The sequence below is a fragment of the Anser brachyrhynchus genome (genome assembly GCF_964034855.1).
Source record: "Anser brachyrhynchus genome assembly, chromosome: 1".
Classification (NCBI taxonomy): Eukaryota; Metazoa; Chordata; class Aves; order Anseriformes; family Anatidae; genus Anser; species Anser brachyrhynchus.
Window position 1 is genome coordinate 193645402 of NC_137694.1, and position 19739 is coordinate 193665140.

A 19739-nucleotide genomic window follows, 5' to 3' on the forward strand; every position below is an offset into this window, starting at 1 on the left:
TGCTACTCAAAGCGAAGGGGGAAAAACATCAGAAACCACCGAAGGTCATCTTCTCATCCCATTCTTTCACCTCATCCAGTTGCAGATTTGTAAGCTGGCTCATCTTGAAAAATTCCCCAGCATGTACAACCAAAGCATTACTGCTGTTGTGTCTGCTGCAAGCCTCTTCTGCAGTAAATCCTGACAAGGTAGATGTGATAATCCTTGCTGGTCCCTTCCACTTGCTTTTTGCAGTGTGGAAGATACCTCCTGCCCCTACACCCTCACTGCCCCTTTTCCTTGGGGAAAGCAAGCAAGCTCTGTGGTTACTGTGCTCTATTTTACTGAAGGGGTAAATTAACTTGCGCTGGGATGTACATTACTCTGCTAGAAGTTGGGTGGTGGCCTGCAGGGGCTGGTCCTGTCAGTTCTGGCAGTCCTAAATGGCAGTTCTTAATGTAATTCAGGCCCAACTCTCTGTCACGATGGTTGTATATAATTTTTAATAGATGTCAGAACAACATTACATTTGAAAGATGACTGCATTGTAACACCTCGGTATAGTATTTAGAACAGCATGTAGCACGTTTCAGTACCAGAATACATACTAAACCCATGAACTAGTCCTTCCAGTGCTAGTAAAAACTGGCAACTTGCAACACTTAGCACACAGACTGGCTGTAAACTCCACAATTAAGTTTTGTACGCGTTTTCTGTCAAACAAAGAAATGCACAAGGTGGTGGGGTGGTCAGGAGGTCAGGAGGTCTGAACATCAGGAAATGGCTATGCAGGTGACAGCACTATGTGCTTCAGGGACACAAGCCCATCTGATGCAACAGCCTGAACTGGACAATCCTGCCTTCCCTGCAACTGTTCATCTTGTTAACTTGGCAAAAAAATGAACAAAATGTAACTTGAGCAAACCCAGTTCCAGCTACTAGCACAAAGAAACAAGGGTGGAGCTCAAGCAGCACTTGCTGGGATAGAAAACACACCTCTTCCGATCTTTACGGAGGGCAGAACGGAGAAAGACTGGTTTTGGTCATAGATAGTCTGGTCACACTGAAGTAGCCATTTTCAACACCACCCAAGCAGGGACTCAACTGAAGCTTTCTTCTGAAAATATTTCTACCAAAAACGGAAACTTGCACTGAATGCAGGATGACAAAGTTAAAGATGCCCAGCCTTCTCCAGTGTTAAGGCCTATGGCCAAAGTAAGAAAACACAGAAGGCCATGCCAAAAATCAGGGAGGACTAAGTAAACAAGATCGAAGCAGGAGTCTCACACTGTCACTACCTGATTTCTAGAAAATACAGAGAACCTATCTAAAACCCAGCTGGTTGTAATGAGATTCAAGCCCTGTCCTGTGGTGGACATGAGCAATCCAGGTGAATTTATCTATTTAGGTATTTGTGAGGAAGCAAGTGTAACAAAGACCTCTAAGAGAATGACAGGCTGGGGTCAGCTTTGTTTAAAAAGACTATCATCTTCAATTGTGTACGATTTCAAGACTTGTATTTTGCTACACTGATTTCCTACGTTTTCCCTCGATAATCTAGACCAAATTCTCCCTGGGGTGACTGAAGCAGCTGAACTCTGAACATAAAGCATGCACCACACTAATAAGGTTTCTTTGAGCATCTCTTTATAGCAGGAAAGAGAAGGAAGCTTTCAGATGTATACTGAGCAGGCTCCTGTTTATTCTAACACTTTGAGTTGAACACTACAGCACCAGGAGTAGGAAGGAGGTGCAAGGACACCCAAGCCATCCATCTCACTACTGAAAGCAAAACACAGCAACAATGCAAATGTGTTTCAGAACAAAACCAGTAACATTCCCCACCTCCCTGCTGTTCATTTCTGATTCCAGACCGGTACCAGGAAACCGTCACCAAATATGCCTGAAATATGAACAAGAGTTCCATCACAGTAATAAAACTATCATCCTCCCTTCAAGTCTTCTAACAAGACACTGGAACAAGTGTACTCAACATTATTTCTTCATCTATTTCTTTACTACTACACATTCATTCCAGCTACTCTTATGAAAGAATTATCACAAAACGCCACTTAAAGCTGTATGGGAATAGATAGACAGTGAAGCTATCTATTTACATCTCAATCAAGAGTCAAAATTGTAAGGAAAATCCATAAACACAGATTAGGAGAGTGCCTATTAAATGGGAGGGAAAAGAACTACATAACATCAAGTTGGTTAAGGAATCTGAAAAACCAAAACCCAAACCAGTCTTCAGTATTCTCTGTAGACACCACATGGTGTAAAGCTTTTCATTTCAAGTATTCTGTGTTCAGAGGGATGTACATCCAGAAGTTACAGAGCTCGGTATGAGAACCACTGGCACAGGACATTGAGAACAAATGCTGAAAATGAAGAAAGTGATTTATTACTATGATTGTTTGGATAGAGTACACTGCCACTCATCTACAAGTTACCTTCTTCAATGACTAGCAGCAAATGCTCCTCCTGTTATTACTGCCTTAACACTCCTAAGTTTCAGTACCTGTTGGTTCTTAAAACTGTGTGTGCTTCAGTAATGCGTAACTAACTAAATTCCATTTTTAAACAACTTTTATTTAATTAGGAGAGTGGAAGTGTGGACAGAAGCATTTTTTTTTTTAAAATCTAATTCTGCTTGTGGTCAATCAGTTAGCAATTGAGACCCTGGCTTAAAACTTTTGAAACAATGCCCCTTCCTGATGGTATGAATTTGTAGTTCGTATTCAGTGTACTCACATGTCACTCATCCAAATCTGCAAGTCCCATCTCTATCAGTTTCATATGAACTAGTTTTTGGTCATCTTCATATAAGAAAACGGTGACCTCTGGTGAAGAAGCCTGAAAATCAAAGTTAATAGTTTTCAGAAGCATGACAATCTGTTTAAATCTCACAGACCAACCAATAGTAGAAATGACGTTGCTGGCTATACTTCACTGCCAAATGGAACTGTGAATACAGAAAGAGTATTTCTGTAAAGGAAACTAAAGAAACATTTTTTTCCCCAAACCAGGAATGCTCAGCAATTTTTCTGATTGCAGACGTAAGAAAAGAGTCACGTGATTTTCTCACTTCAGCAGCAGTTCCTTCATGGTAAATGGTTCAAGATTTTAAATTATGAGGGTCCACAGTAGAACAAGCACTCAAATTATACTAAGATTACTAGAAAGAATTTTAGGCTGAGCAAGAATGAAGAAAAAACTGCTGTTTCTCACAAGTACGGAAGCAGAGAGCTGTTTTCCTTCAGTGCAGTCCATCATAGCCCATAGTGCTTCCACGCTCCACTCTGGACAATAAGGAATTCTTTTTGCATTTGTATCACTTAACGGAGGTTTAAATCCAGCCAGCAGAGCTCGCACTGCCTGAATGGGATACTGCAGCAGGTGATGAGGTATGTGGCGCAACCTGCAACAAAAATGAAGTGTTTGCCTGCAAGAGTCTACCTGTCAAGCAAAACTGTCACTAAGGACAGAAAGAGAGCTTAACGATTCATGGGATAGTTTTACGGTGTGGAAACAGGTCCAGGGGCCCTGCTCTACAATAGCCTGCTGGTGTCACACTGAACAATTCACCACGCAGGGCTGGGCTCTCCAAAGGACTCTGGCATCCTAACTCTCAGGAAGCAGGCCAGTATCATACACCAGGCACGCTGGCTCCCCATTACAGCGCCCATGGAGGAGTCTCAGGTGCCCAACACAGACTGGAGTAAGGAACCAAAGAGCAAAACTTCCAAGAAAATCAGGGGACACAATGCAGCCTCTAAAGCTGGTGCTATCTGGACAACGACAGGCCTTTGTGTTCCAAACTGCTTCACTCAAATATCCTAGTCCGACTATGTGATGTAGTACCTTGGTTTTGTTATTATCATCTCCCCATTCACCTCACTCTTTCCATCCCAGAAATAAAGGAATAAGGAAGCTGAGCAGGAAGCGCAACCCTGAAGTGTATCTCCTAAGACCCTAGAAGCCCAGGAAGCAGGAAATCTGTTCAAATCCCCATTTTGCCTCACATTGAGTCAATCTGTAGCTGCTCCAGTGAGCTCAAGAGCAAGTCAGTGTGACTTTAATTTATATAAAGTGCAAGTTCTTCAAGAGAAATAATTCAGAGAAGCTTAGGGGACCAGGAAAACCTAGTGTCTGTGACATCCATGCGTGTGCACTGGTGCTTGAGGAGTAGTTCCTAGCAGCTCAGCACCAGGCAGAACAGGGATCCGAACTTCCAGCTTCCCCACAAGCAGCGTGGGGTGTGCTTTGTTCAGTCACTTCCTTATTTCCCAGCTGTCTTCTACACAGGCTGAGCTGCCAAGAATCAGAGGATTTATTTGCACACAAACCAGGGACTGAGCCCTCCAAGTATGTTTCTTGGGTGCAAAAGCAGATTATGAACCCAAGCCTACCTCACAGGTTGTGAAGTTAAATAACCCAATGATGGAGAAACCTGGCATTATAGTAACGGGCTTCTTGTAACTGCCCTGGAGACAGAAGCAGGTGCACACCCTAGTGCTCTGCTGGCAAATTACGTAACCAGCCAACTAACTTTTCTCTCCAACTGAAATCTAATGCTGAACTATTACTTATCGTGTATCTATAGCTACATATGTGTAGGTAATGCATTTGTGAAAATACACACACTTGTAAATACTTATGATGTAAGTGTATATACACACACATGCACACACATCCACATTTTACATGCATTTTTTTCTGATTATTTACTTGCTTGTTGGAACAACTAAAAAATTGCCATAGTCAACGAATTGAATCAGGATCTTAACAGGGTTGAATTCTTCAACAGAGAGGAGCTTCGCTCTATACCACAAACCATCTTTGTATTCTACAAGGCAAGGCATTTCTGCAAAAACAAAAACCCCGAAATACACTCAGTGCCATACAAACTAATAGAATGTCATCAATTTTGCTTTGTGACTGCAATTTTATTCCTTCTCTAATTCATAATATTCTCTCTGAACTTTAATTCACCATCACTAAGATGTAATTTTAGTCAAGTTAAAAGCAGCCAAACTGCTTAATGTTGGAGATTTCCACTTTGACGCTCCTGTACACTTCAGTTAGAGAACAGATCAGCTTTTAAGAGAACAGAGTCTGTCTGGAACATACAAGGCAGATACTGCATAAAACCAGAATTTTACCAGTTGCTAGAATCAAGAACTAGCACTAACTAATTTCTTCACAAAGTTCTAGATGAATGCACTTTATTATTTTAGGCCCTGTAACTGTGGACAGGAGAACTGAAGTATGTCTTTTGCCTAAACTGAGAAATTCAGAATTAAAGTGAAGTGACACTCTCTAGGGTTCAAATCATTTTCAACTCTAGATTTTCAGTACAGATGTTAATGTCTTTTGAATATTTAATAGAAAGACTTCCACAGCCATAGCTTCAGGGAAGAATTTTATTATTGCCATATGCAATCTAAATGCTATTCATCAACTTCAACGCAACAGAAATTTGAGTTATTTTCATCATCCCACTGAAAAACAGTAACACAGAAGTCCCAATTTCACACAAAGAAGAACACATGATTGTAGTGTGTCATATGATCACCATGCACATTTGTTTCTTACTCTCTGGAAGACTTATTTAAATATCCGTAAGAAACAGAATTATTTTGATTCTTTGGAAAGAATTTCAGGCTTTTGTTTATCCACATGGAACAACAGGGGGAAGGTAAGCGAACTAATACTAACATACCTGTTCTGAAGTTTGTCAGAAGAGGAAGAGAATCCACATTTTTATTGTACCATTTCAGGGCTTCGTTGAGGCTGTCCAAGTTGCAGCTAGCATCTCCCTCTGTGGCAGATGGCTTGGTAACGTTCTCAGAAGGATTAAGACAAATATATACCTGTCCAAAGAAAAGGCTCCCATATTGCATTTTTGTAGGCTTTGTATAACCTTCGAATTCCACCAGTAATCAAGGATTATTAGAATACTACTTATTCCCATCCTAGAATGGTTTCAGCACTTACCTCTCTCCCCTTTCTTCTTTCCTCAACTTACAAATAACTTTGTAGTTACGCATTTTCCCCCCCAAAGTAGAAGAGAGTAACCATTTATTAACACCACATTTCAATATTAAAAAGTAAGAAGGAAAGGAACGCACATCCTAGAGAACATACCCATGTAAGATTTCACGGCTGTTCCTCATTAGAATTCCTCCCTCTACTACTTGGGGTAAGTGATCTCACTTTATAATGACAAACCAGATTAATTTCGAAATTAGTGAAAGAAATTCTGAAACTGCATTTTATTTGCTATACAAAGACATTCCATTCACCTTGATTTCTAACTGGGTCAGCATTATAATGCTGTAGGTTCAAAAAAATTAAACTTTAACCAATACACGTAGAAGTCATTCAGATTTTAGATCACTTAAAATGCCTTGCTTTTTAAACAGGGACATTGCATAACATTGATATTCTACAGATAGTCCTAGTAATTAATGAGTAGACTATTAGTATTTGTGAATTCAGCATTATGATTCACCAGCCAGGAAGAAAATTTATTTTCATTTTCTTATTTGTACATGGATATGTAATCAAGCCACAACTCCATCATGCAGCTGATACTTAAATATATGAGCCCAGAGCAGGGTCTGGTGTCTGTGATTATATACCATGATCAAAAGCACGAGTTCAAATAATTTGCAAAAAATGAACCAAATACATGTAGGTTATCTGCTTCCCCTCTTACAGGAGAAAGACATGAAGAGAATCTAAGAAAAGCCCTCTTCTAATGTATCCTAACACTTTCATCCTGTATTTAGTCAAAACAATTGTCTAGATAGAATATCCATTTTCTGGGTAAGATGTGTGTAAGTAAATTAGTGTAGTGAACTTGTAACCAAACCATAATACTGAACTTAAAGCAACTGCTTCTGTTCTTTAAAACCTGTTATTTACAGATTTACCCAAACAATTCAAGCAACTCAACCCACTCAGAAAACAATTTTTTTTTTTAACACAATCATCTTCTCACTGCTTTGTCTTCCTGTTTCATCCAGTATTCAAAGCCCACACAGGAATCTTTTTTCGATCAATCAGTAAGTATTACATTTGCCCTTTTGCCTGGGAGACTGCACAGGGCAGCTGTGTGGGTATGCACAAAAATCAATGATCAGTCATTGACCGGAGACAGCCAAACGACAGTAACAGCCAGAAACGTTCACATTATTAAACAACATCCCAGTAATTTAATTTTTGGGAATAAAGAATAGAAATCCTTAGTGTTCTGCTAAGTTAAAATTCAATGACTCACTTCCTTATTATACAAGATGAATTAAGTACCATACTACAAACCCTGCAATTCCTGTTTTTTTTTTTTTTTTTTTTTTTTAGGGCAACAGGCAGTATTTATTTCACTGTCCACCTGCCCCCTCCGGGAGTATTTCAAGTGAGTTCATATTCAGATAGCTGCATTACTTGACCACCTATACCAATACATAAGTAGCATTTTGCAACCTATTTTTCTATTATCTAAACTTGTTAGCTGTGATCATCAGCATGATGGGACCGCAGCGTTTTTTGTCCGCAATATATGAGATGTTTTCAAAACTCACCTCCTTAGGGGACACAAAATGGGTAACTCTGACAGGGAAGATATCTCCTGGAACAGGCAGTGGTGGCAGTGTGTATGAAGGCAAAACGTGAATGTTTCCTTCGAGCAGCTCCTAGACCAAGACAGACTTTAGTTAAACATCGTATTTTGTAATAAAATGCAAACTGGCTTTTTTGTCATTTCTGGTCAAAGTAATTATCTAGTAGCAGCGTGTCCTTGATAAACATATATAAATTTAAAAAAAATCATTAGCACCATCAGGCAACGTGACTACATCTGGCTCTTAAGATTCAGCTTACACTTCAGTTTGTTCCCAACTGAGCAATCCACATGGGCAGCCTGCTCTGGGTGTCCCTGCTTGAGCGGGGGTTGGACCAGGTGCCTCCAGAGGGCCCTTCCAAGCTCAAGCATCCTGTGACTGTGATCTCTTTGAAAGAACGAACTGCATTCACTCTTACTTGTAACATTAACTGTCTTATTTTTGGCTGCAGCTAGATCTATCATACTTTGGTATAGGGAGACCAACTTAAACTACTGATACTATGTACGCGTTCTACCACGACAACTTTGTGAGTCATTGGCTTCAAGAAGTTGTCCCCCATCCTTTTAAAGAATATACCACAAAGGTAAAAAACTAAAAATGGCTTACAGACTTTATTATATCCAGAAATGCATAGCAGAAAATATGTATTTTTTAAAATACAGAATTTATACATCACATAATACTGTATACTTACGGCAACTCAAGTGCTTTTTCAGCATGAAGAATGTAATCTAAAGTAATTAAAGGGTAGGCTGCAGTGCAGCCAATTCTACCACAAAACTTTGTTTATGAACAGCCTACAAGAACCCACCCCGTAGTGAGAGACACCTGAAGACACTTTCAGGATGATGAAGACTGAAGTGATAGTCTGTCAAATCTCAATTTTAAAGTTACCATTTAATTTCAAGATCTGTATATAGCTTGTGTCATGTGCTGACTATGGAAGTGCTACGAGAGACTAATTTATAATTAGGTTTTCTACGGTTACTCAGTCCTAATACACACAAATTCTGTGAATTGTATCACAAGCATACTGGCACAGATACTAAGACTTAAATGAGCAGTGACAGCAGTACACATTGTACTGCAGAACTGTTTTCTTTCCAGCATGAGTCGCTGCTTCAGAAAAACACACTGTCAGAGGAATACCCTGACGAAATCACACCTACAGCTGTTATGCTGAGGAGCAGTGTACTTGACCTTAATACACTTTATATTTCTGTACAGTTTTGCAATGTTAAAAATAGCAATTGACCAAAGGTCACAACAAAAACTGGGTACTCTTCTGAGTAACAACAGCAAAAGCCCCAAATCTCACCTGCTTTGGTACGTCCTGACAATCTTTAGCGACACAGTACTGCTGGTAGGCCATGAAGGAGGAAAGTGACATTCCATTGAAATACAGGCTGATGGACAGCTTGCCCCATGGGTTATCTGGTAGCTCCTACTTACGCAAGGCAGAGTAAGATTACAACAGTAACAGCACGACTGATGTTTTGTAAGTATTGACCAGGAAATTCTAACCTGCTGCTCTTAATGACACCGCACTCACTCCCTCCAAGATACAAAACCAGTAAGGATTTCTTAACACCAATTATGGCACGAACTGGAACATGACTGCATCTGTCTCTGGAATGGCAGCACCAACTAACCAGTATAACACTGAAACATTATCCCAGGTTTGCTCACTTAACGCTAAACCCTTTCCTTCCACAATTTACCAGTAGAAATTATTTGAAATTACATTTTTTTCCAGACAATAGGTATTTGTTGCCCTATAATGCTAATATATTAATTTAAGCATGTCCACATTCAATTATCGTAGAATCACAGAATATCCTGAGTTGGGAGGGACCCCATTAGGATCACCGAGTTCAACTTCTGGATTATGTCCAAATTATGTCTGATGTTCATCACTTAAAATTGCATTTAGAAGAATTTACAATGTTGGTAGGTAGGTTGTTGACAGAATACGAACATTAGCAAAAAAAAAGTTAATACCTCTAACGGATAAATTTAAGGCCTGAAGTCACTGGAGAAATAACTTTAGCTTTCAATTCTTCCCTCTTGGAGGACATAAAGACTGAGGATAAAATGTTTTATCTAAGAAATGCATTTTTTGCTACATTCCTTCACCTAATAGTCATAATACAAGTTAAAAAAAAAGTAAAAAAAAAAAAAAAAGGTAAGCATCATTCCACATCTATGAATAAACAAAGCTACCTGAACATGTATTTCAACCTCTTTGTTTGTAAGTAGTTCTTGAAGGATGTGCACTGCATCCTGCTGCCAAAAATTTCCAACCTATTTGGTAAAAAGCAAGAAACCCCTGAAGAGTGAAGTGCTCATGAATAATACCATTATTCTCATAAATAACACTATATTTCTTAAAAGAGATGAAAATATGTGTCTTACTGAGCAACTTCTTTGAAAGCACAGATAATTAGTCTGAGTTGTCTATAACAAGTTTATATGCTATCTGCTATTTGGTACACTACAAATTCTTGTGTAACAACGCTGACCAGCCATTTTCAGACTTTGAAATTGCTTAAAAAGAGATGCTGCTTGCCAAGTCTAACCTGTACTATATATAAATCATCACATAGATGTGCGTATTACATGAAACATAACCAAAAGATACAGAATTAAACTTGAAGATAACGGAGAACAAAGATAGGGGGTACTTTAAATACTTTGCAATGTCCATTTGCCTGCCAACCCATACACCTAACTTTCCCCTTAAACCGCTCTTTCTTCATCTATCTCAACTGCTTCTAGCGATAAAATAGTTTTCCTTAAAAAAGCGTAAGGGTAAGCTAGCCATTTCAGTAATTCACACTTACTAAATGCACCACTCAAATTGGAATAACAAATCTGACTCAAGGATTTACAATTTTCTGGCCATTCTGCAGTAAGAAACTCAAGACTTGCTCCTTGTGGCTGCTATTGTAAAAACGAACTGCAGCTTCAGAGTATCATCCTGCCAGCCACTGTGGTGTCCCGACTCAAGGATTTCATTCCAATGACAGCCGCTTTTGAAGCATGATCATTTCATAAAGCAATGTTATTTTCTGATAGAAGACTGCCTTGCTGAAGTGATCTGTATCAGCTATATTCCCTGAGTTCTCTCAGAGACGAGCAAAAACACCAGCAACTACTCTCAATCTTTGTATGACTGAGCAGTATCATCAATTGAGTAAACACCTAAAAAGTCTTCAAAAGTTAGCATTACTCACTGGTACTGTCTTGTAGAGCTGACATGGTATGCAAAATGGAGGAGTATCAGTATACAACGTAGTTGGATACAGGTGACACTGAGGGACCTTCTCTATACAACCATGGTCGATGTACTGTACCTACACAAAAAGGTTTTGCTAAAATAATTCCTACTTTTAAGGTCAAAAAGCAAAGGGCATATTTATAGCTTAACTTTTTCCAGCGGAAGAAAAAAGTTTGTTGATACATACATGATATGACAAAGCACAAATTAAGGAAAAGACTGAAGAACCGTTATGACATTAAATTTGTCTTTCAAGAGATCTACCTCTTATGCAGTAAGCTACAGTAGTTTAAAACTGAAATAAAAACCACTGAGCTAGGAACTTGCCAGACTTGCCGATCTACAATCAAAAAGTAGACAGACTCAGAAGATTTCATAATACTCATTACTAGTAACTGCTAATTGGAAAAAGGAGCTCTATGCCATAGCAACTGAAAGAATTCACTGACAACCACTACTTTTTGGGTAGGTGGAAGCTAAAGCAGAAGTATTTTCAAGGCATTCTGCTTATGATTTTTTTTTTTGCAAAAAAAAAAAAGCAAAGAACAAAACAGGACTACCTACAGGTAATCAAGGAATCAAAGACAGCTTTTTTACTTAAGAGCATTTATCATCAACAGGAATACTATGGGAAAATTATGACAACAGAAATAAGCAGACAGAATTCATCTTAAGACAAATGTAAAATCAACAAAGTGATCACAATTTAAAGCAGAATGAGCAGCAGTATGAGCTGAACAAAAATAGGAGTTATACATTTTAGAGAGTCAAATCATCTATTTATCTGTATGTTTTCCATATATGTGCAAACATTCACACACAGAGACAACATCCAATCCAACTCACCTGGAGGGTACCACCACCGAGTTCTACAACTTTACCTCGATACCAAAGGGTATCTGACCCTCTTATAACACATGCTTCTCCTTTTTTCCAACAATAGGGTTCCAGAAGACCAAGGCATTTGAAGTTACTTTGTATTTCACTCATCAATTCGTTTAGTTTACTTTCTGGAAAAGACAAACAAAAAAAACCCACAACAGTTGTGTAGCATGAAATTCAAAGTCTGTTACTATCACAAATTATTTTGATCACTAAAAGACAGCAGATTCCATGAAGAGATGTGCAAACATAAAGTACACGTACTACTCCAAAAAATGTTGTTCAATACTGATAAAATAGATATGTTCTATTTCTAGTATATGCAAACATGACCAGTTAAACAGAAGCTGCTTTTCCAGCAGTGATGCCATCAGTGATTCTGGATTCCAGTCTCTTGTGGCGCCATCTTGTGGGCATCTTTTTTTTTTTCCTTGCCTGAAAGCAGTGCAACCACTACACAGGTGAGCACCCTCACTGCCAAAGTCCTCATCACATCCCAAGAGCAGCACTGCCAAACAGGAACCTTGTGTAACAACATTCTGATTCAGAACATGTCAGAAAAACACTTATCTGGTACATTCTGATGTACCAATGTGATCAGATTCATAGGATAAATGCATTTTCTTGCCTGCAATCTTACCGAATAATTTTGGTATCATATAAATAGTTCCATCATGTCCAATGCAACTCACTATAGCTTGAAAAATTTTTGCTTCAGGTATGATGGGGGCTTTATATATTTCATGCATTTGCAAATGAACCAGCGACTTATTAATTTCACATGGCTTCTGTTCGCTCTCTGAAACATCCCCATCTTTCTCTTGAGCAGCGCTGCTTCTTACGCATGCAGTTTCTGAATTACAACCGTTCAGTTGTGGGTTCTCTTCCTCTAAACGTATGTCAGGATGTTTCTTGGGGACTGCACAAGCCACAGCAGCTTTGTGAGTTCTAGCAGATTCAATGAGAACACATCAACACATTAACTGGTAAAGAACTTGGAAGCGTGAAATAAAATAATGGAATTAAAAAAAATACACACACAAGATGGAAAATGCTTCTTTACATACTGTTAAATAGCTCACCAACCAACTTAAAGAACTAAAATGTGGAATGTGAAAATATAAATTACTCAAGAAACTTCACTTAAGATGGTGTTTTGTTGCTACATACACTGTAGAACATAATCCAGTTTTACTTATTAGTTTACCACAATGTAGATCAAGTCTGAAAGAATATAAAAGAAGTATCCAAACCTTGTGTTTCTGAAGGCCAAACCCTTTTTAATAAGGTGTTCTGAAATATCAATTAATTGTCCTGCTTCATCCTTGCAAAAAATTTTCACAGGCAACGCACAAGCCGTGTCACTTTCCTGCAAGAAGTTAGGAGAGCTTTAAAGCATCGTTATATGCATTTTCACTAAAACACTGGCACAGTTTTTAGTTCATCAGACTGCAAATCAGACTTAGCAACTGATGCTCCCATCAGAACATACAACATTTACTTACTCCATATCACAGTTCCCGTCATTTTACCAACTGCTCTAAACACGACATCAGAAGAAGTAACAACGCAACCTTGCTTCTTCCCTTATCTGTTTTACCTGATAGAATTAACAAGTAATTCTTTTCTCCTGTAGCAGAACCCCCTCTTTTAACTTACCAACAGTGAACCAAGTAAATTACTTTCAGGACTCTCTGAAGAGCGTGAATATCCAGAAAAAAAATAAGCTAACATACAACTTGATAGAGACTTTAAAAATATGACAAAAATGTTTTGATTACAAACCTGTATGATTATTTTTGCTTGTGCCCCGGTCAGGTAATCGGATATACAGTCGCACACTGTTGCTGTCCACCGCGTGCTTCCACCTGTTGGACTAACAGAAATGATTATCTCCTTTAGTACAAAAGAAGTTACCTTTTACTGAGGTTTTGCTATGTTTTGAAACTGCCTGCACTGTCGGGGGAAAAAACCCACAATACGCATTACAGTCAAAAGTAAAAAGAAACGGTTATTTGTCTCTCAATCTATAGTACAGGAAGAATTCATAAAAATAAGCCCTCAAGTTTTAAACTGAGGAGAATGATCAGATCTGGAAGTATGACACTTATCTTCAAAGAACCAAGAAAAATCCAGATTTCACCTGCAAACTGAGCCTTTATATTCATTTATGGAAAGAGTATTACAAGTATGTTCTTCTGCACAGTATAGACAAAGGGAGGAATATGCCAATTCTCTCTTCTACTGTCTCTACAAAAAATCCTTTACATTTTCATGAGATCTGATACACCTCAAATTTTCAGTCAAGGCAAAAACCATTCAGTGAAATAAAGAAACCCCACTTCATCTATCCAGTGTTTTGTATAATTTATCCCTCAAAACTTTAGTTGTGTATCACAGTTTGTTGTACTGGTATGTAGCCTAACTCTTTGAAAACAAACAAACAAGAACAAGAAAACAAAAAAAACACCGCAAAACAAAAAACAACGCAACAAAACCTTTGCATAAGAAGTGACAGCTCTCACTCTTTTTTTTATCCAAAGAGCAAACCATATCCGTATCTTAGGTCATCACCATTAATACAGGAAAATATTGTGCTTTGTCATTATCAGGTTTCTAATACCGCTGCTTCAGTGTAAGGGAAAGGCTACCTTATGTCTACTAAGGAGCATTCAATTGCTAGTGTCCTAATTCTCTTCATGTTTTCCTCAAGTTTTCTTAGACAGCTGATATCCACTATTTTTTCAACTCCAGAATCATAGAGTATTACCTGTTACAAACAAGAAACAAAACAAAAACCTCTCTTAGCATTACCTGTAACAAATGGTAACTCCAAGCATGCCTGAACTCCAAGCATGCCTGAACAGGTGAAAGAAAATGTAGCCTAACATTACCAAGATTTGTAATGGAGTGAAATTATCAAGGAAGGGCACACAAAAATCAGTGGCCTTCTCACAACACAAGTAGCTATCAGGGAGTACTGACAGGACGAAACACACAAATGTTTTCACATGTAAACAACTTTACAGAGACTGTTACTTGCTTAAGGTAATTTATTTTCCCTCACCTATGTCAGTGCATTTGAATTTCTAAACCTATAAACACCACATACCTTGCTGAAGTAAAGACAAGATCCCCGCTCCCCTCTTACCGCTGAGCTAATCATCTCACCACAAATACGTTTGTCAAGTACAATTTCCCCCTTGAAATCCATGCTAACTTCTCCCTTCTTGCTCCTGTACTTACAAGAGCAAGATACATCCTGCTCTTTGTATGTTTTGAAAACGATTTTAAAGATTTTCTCTATCACCGTTCCACTGAGCAAAGTGAGGCTGATCAGACTGTAGTTCCTCAGATCCATCTCCTTGTCCTTCCTCAAGATCAGAGTGGCATTTGCTTTCTTCCAGGACCCAGGAACACCCCTGATCACCATGACCTTTCAGAGACTGTAGAGAGAAGCCTCACATATTTGTCAGCTCCCTCCTTCAGCACTCACGGGTGCACCCCATCAGATGCCAGGGACTTGTGTACATCCCCCTTATTTAAGGGTTCCCCATACCCGATCCTCATTCACTGATGTCTTCCTTGCTCCAAACTTCCTTACTGGGCCCAGAATTCCTGAAGGTGCACCCTACCAGCAGAGACTAAGGTGAAAAAGGCATCAAGTACTTTGGCTGTTTCCGTGTCCTTTGCACCATGCCTCCCACCCCATTCAGCAGAAGGCCCGCATTTCCTCTCTTTCTTTCACTGCCATTATGCTTGTAGAAACCATTCTTGCAGTCTTTCACATCCCTCCCCAGATTCAACTCCAGGTAGGCTTTGGCTTTCCTGACCTTGTCCTAACATGACCAGACAGCATGTCCATACTGCTCTGCGTCATCTGCTTCCACCTCTTCTATCCTTCCTTCCCATGGTTTGTCACGTGTTTTGTCAGGAGCTCCAAGATCACCCATGCAGGCTTCCTGCTGCCTTTGCTTGGCTTCTGGCATGTGGGATAGATCCATCTTGAGCTTGGAGATGATCCTTGGAAATAACTCTTGGACCTATCATCCCTCTGGAACTGTATCCATTTGTATTCATTCCTGAAGGAAGCCCAAGTTGGCTCTCCTGAAGTCCCAGGCTGTGATCCTGCCCTGCTTCTTCCTCTCTGTATCCTGAATGCTATCACCTTCTGGTCACTGCAGCCATGGCTGTCCACTACTTTCACATCCCTGAGCAGTTTTTCCTTGTTCATAAACATCAGTTTCAGCAAAGTACCTCCCCATGCCAGCTCCTTAATCACCTGTGTCAGAAAATTACCATCAATGCACTCCAGAAAACTCCAGGATTGCTTCTGCTTTACTGTGTTGCCCTTCCAACAGATATAACCCACGAGGACCTGAGCCTGAGAACATGAGGCTTTTTCCAGTTGTCCTAATAAGTCTTCTGCTTCTTCCAAATCAGGTGATCTGTAGCAGACATCCACTATATTGCCCACATTTGTTTGCCCTCTAATCCTAACCCATAAACTCTCAGCTGGCTCATCTTACATCCTTAGGCAAAGCGCCGTGTTTTCCAGCAGCTCCCTCTCATAAAGGTTGACTGGCTGTTCACGTCTCTGTAACATTTCATGCAATTAATAAAACAATAAATAATTGCTATCTGTTGAATTATAATTTTTAAACAGTTGTGATATTATATTCCAGCATTTCCAACTGACAGGGTAAAATAGCTTTTTGAGGGCTCAGCCTCAGAAAGCAGATGATGCAAAACAAGTATAGGAAGTCCTGCTTTTCCTTCCTACTAACAAGTCTCCGGGGCATAATGGAGTAATGCTGGAGAGAACCAGCTGTAAACCAGCCCTGGATAATCTACACTACTACAAAGCCAGGCTTCTGAAGGAAGCAGTCATCTATTCATGTAATGCCTTCTCCAGTATTTTTCTTCAGGAGTGCAACAAGATGCACCTTTAAAGCAGGACCGCGTGAGAAGTGACACCTCCATGACACATTGCTTCATCATCAGCATAGGGTTCAAGGAAGAGCACGACTAGATGTGTTCCTGCGTGTGGCACTTGGTTCAACTGGCCCCATCTTTCAAGCAAGGATCATTAGGTTTGACTTAACGTGCCCCACAGGTTTGTACTGCTTCTGGAATCTGAGCTAAACTGCTGGGCGGCAGCTGGAGAATCTGTGCTGTCAAGTGCAGTGTAAGCATACACAAAATCAACCTCATGAGCCTTTTTCAACTACCAGGTTCCCTGCTAAATGCATTTGAGCTTTATGAGGCAGTAATCTTCTCTGTAGCAATGTACAATGCAACTTGAAATGCTTGACAAAAACAAAAAGCCATATTAGAAAAATATTAGCACAGAATCAGCATAAGTCTGAGATTATTTTATCAATGCATGATTATAAACTTAAAAAATGTAAGAATGAACCCTCTTATGATGGGAGCTTACCTCTGCAGTTGTTTCAGAGACAATCCTGCTTATCTGACCTCTTTGCCACTGTTTCAAATCGTGTACATACACAGCACAGTGCATATTACACTCCCACTTCACTGACTGTGGCTGCGATTCTTTGTAGAAGACAGCCATCTTCTCCTGTAAACTAACATTGAACAACACACTTTCCTAGTGGTAAAATTCTATCAGATGAGTATAGGATATTATTTAGTCAATTACTGGTTAACTAGCATACACTAACAATTTTAGAATTTGTTTAAGAGACACACAATGTTACAGTTTTACTTTATGGCACATTAAAAATACATGAAACGAGGCTGTAAAAACAGATGCAATCCAATTAAAATTCTTGAACAGTATTTTCTTGAACAGATGAATTTATCTGAGACATTATGGACCTTCTGTATGGCACTATTTGAAAAATGGACTATTTTCTCTTTACAACTTTGGCGTGTGGCACTCATGTAGCGCCATGACTAATTTAATAGGACTCTAGGTAGGCAGATGCAAGGAGGTAAAAGAAGAAAGGAAGGAGAAGCAAGAGGCAGTGAACAAAGAACATGCACTAAGCACTGACATTCATTTAACCATCTGCAAGCAGTAGGTAGTATTACCCAAGTAATCTGCTTCCAGGCACCCAAGAAAGGTTGATATATTGTTTAGAAATTGCTTTCAAGCTCTTGTAACAGTGTATTAGAATCAGAGAGAAAGAAATAATTTGACTGAAGTTATGAGACTTAAAGATATTGCTATTAAGATCTCTAACAAAGGAATGCGGAGAAGAAAAAGCAGAAATCTTTCTGGATAGTGTACTTAGTACATTAATTGTGATTTGAACTAGGAGTTAGACCACTTACTTAATTTGGAATCACAAATGTTTAATGAATTACGACTTAGTGCATATCTATGTTTTGTTCCTGTACTTTTCTGAAAGCAAGGCAAATCAAAAACATTTTGAGTACCCACTACTAAATGCAACCCTAAGCAGTTTGCTCTAACTATACTTCATCCATTTGTAACATAAACGTCTCTCTGGAAAACTTGCATGTTAGTACCTTTTCAGTATACTTTCCGATGACAGCCATTGTATGAAGATTTTACTGGGAGACACCACATGGCTGATTCTCACTTGTAGCTCTTTCTTAGAAAGCGATCTGAAATCCCTTTCTTCCTCCAGCAGTCTCATGTTCATAGGATTTAAATCTTTCAAGTTTTCAGCAGTTTCTTCTACAGGAAGATCCCATATTTCATTGGGCCTTACAGAAGTACTTTCAACGTACCTGTAAAGAATGTGAAATAATCAGGATCCAAATACCAAACACATTTTCAACAATCAAGAGGAGGTCAATGGTTACAGTTCAACACAATGAGGTAAGAACAAAGAATAACTTAGAAAAGCAGAAAAAGAAACAACAAAAAGCAAAAGCATTTGTAAATACTTCTTCAACACTCATGATAGTAGATTTCTTTTAACGTTCCTTCAGGAAGTATCCTCGCAGATTTTACTGTCAGATGAAAGCACTATACAACACAGGCTGCCAGAAGAGAAGCAAGCCTGATATAAAACGAACTGCAAAACATTAATGCCTATGTCTGGATAAAAGATACCGAATTGCTTTCCAGAAGCATGACATTACTAATGTTACCTCTGAGTGAAACTTGCAACATTCAGATCTGCACATATTCATTTCAGAAGAAATATTAAGCCTGTGAAACATTTACCTTTCTAGCATTCCCTGAAGATACAACACAACATCTTTCCTAATTAGAGTACTCAATGAAGTGTGGTCATGTAAATACCCTGACAAAAACTTCTTTTAATAGCATGAACTGGATAGAATAAAGCCCAAAAGCAATCAAGCCTTGGCTGGTACGCACCAATCCATTTGGGGAACAGCCCAGCCTACAGCTTAGAAAATCATCTGTCAATGTAGAAAACTGGCTTCTTGAAAATACCACAGACTGAAGGAAACAGCAAGCTTGAGTTTAACTGCTTGCCATTTCTGGGCCTCCAAGGAGAAACTTGCAGGTTTTCAGATATCTACCACCTATCTTTTCATTCACAGGAATGAAACTACTTTATCAGAGATATTCCTTACTGTTTAGGTATTGAGTCATTCACAACATCCTGCTATACAATTTATGCGAACCTTCCTGATGCAGGTATTCAGAAACTGCTTGGTAAAACAGCTAACTTATAAAACCAGGGAAGAAATGAACACCATAGTTCATGAATACGCCTACCTTGTGCATGACAAGTCTAAACAATCCAACGGACTCGACACAGAGGCAGTCTGCTGTGGCGAGCACCTCCAACTTAGAAACATGTTACACGCCCCAGAGCCCCCTCCCTAGTAACTCCAGTATAGCATTATTATTGTAGACCCATCAGAAAAAACATCAGTTTGGAATGAACTTCAGAGTTCAAGGTTTCTGCTTTAAATTCTTTATGTACTTAACTCAATTTAAGAGTAAGGTTACTGATGTTTGGTAGGTCTAATTAATATTGCTTCTCAGC

The 19739-nt window shown here is 39.1% G+C and overlaps 1 protein-coding gene across 8 annotated transcripts in view; it reads right to left on the reverse strand.

Moving 5' to 3' along the window:
• Window positions 1–459: 459 nt before the first annotated feature.
• RNF17 (ring finger protein 17) overlaps window positions 460–19739 on the reverse strand; it is a 49515-nt gene continuing 30235 nt past the window's right edge. For 7 of the 8 annotated variants that reach the window (XM_080589506.1, XM_080589502.1, XM_080589501.1 and 4 more), the window contains 16 exons: window positions 18277–18501; window positions 17216–17366; window positions 14427–14545; window positions 13561–13651; window positions 13029–13144; window positions 12416–12723; window positions 11740–11903; window positions 10850–10969; window positions 9837–9917; window positions 8932–9057; window positions 7572–7682; window positions 5708–5858; window positions 4714–4849; window positions 3214–3403; window positions 2737–2838; window positions 460–2363 (listed from right to left, as the gene is read on the reverse strand). In XM_080589506.1, the coding sequence (XP_080445632.1) occupies window positions 2740–2838; window positions 3214–3403; window positions 4714–4849; window positions 5708–5858; window positions 7572–7682; window positions 8932–9057; window positions 9837–9917; window positions 10850–10969; window positions 11740–11903; window positions 12416–12723; window positions 13029–13144; window positions 13561–13651; window positions 14427–14545; window positions 17216–17366; window positions 18277–18501 (2188 nt within the window). In that variant the 3' untranslated portion in view covers window positions 460–2363; window positions 2737–2739. The remainder of the gene's footprint in view (window positions 2364–2736; window positions 2839–3213; window positions 3404–4713; window positions 4850–5707; window positions 5859–7571; window positions 7683–8931; window positions 9058–9836; window positions 9918–10849; window positions 10970–11739; window positions 11904–12415; window positions 12724–13028; window positions 13145–13560; window positions 13652–14426; window positions 14546–17215; window positions 17367–18276; window positions 18502–19739) is intronic. The other variant, XM_080589503.1, reaches the window with a different exon arrangement.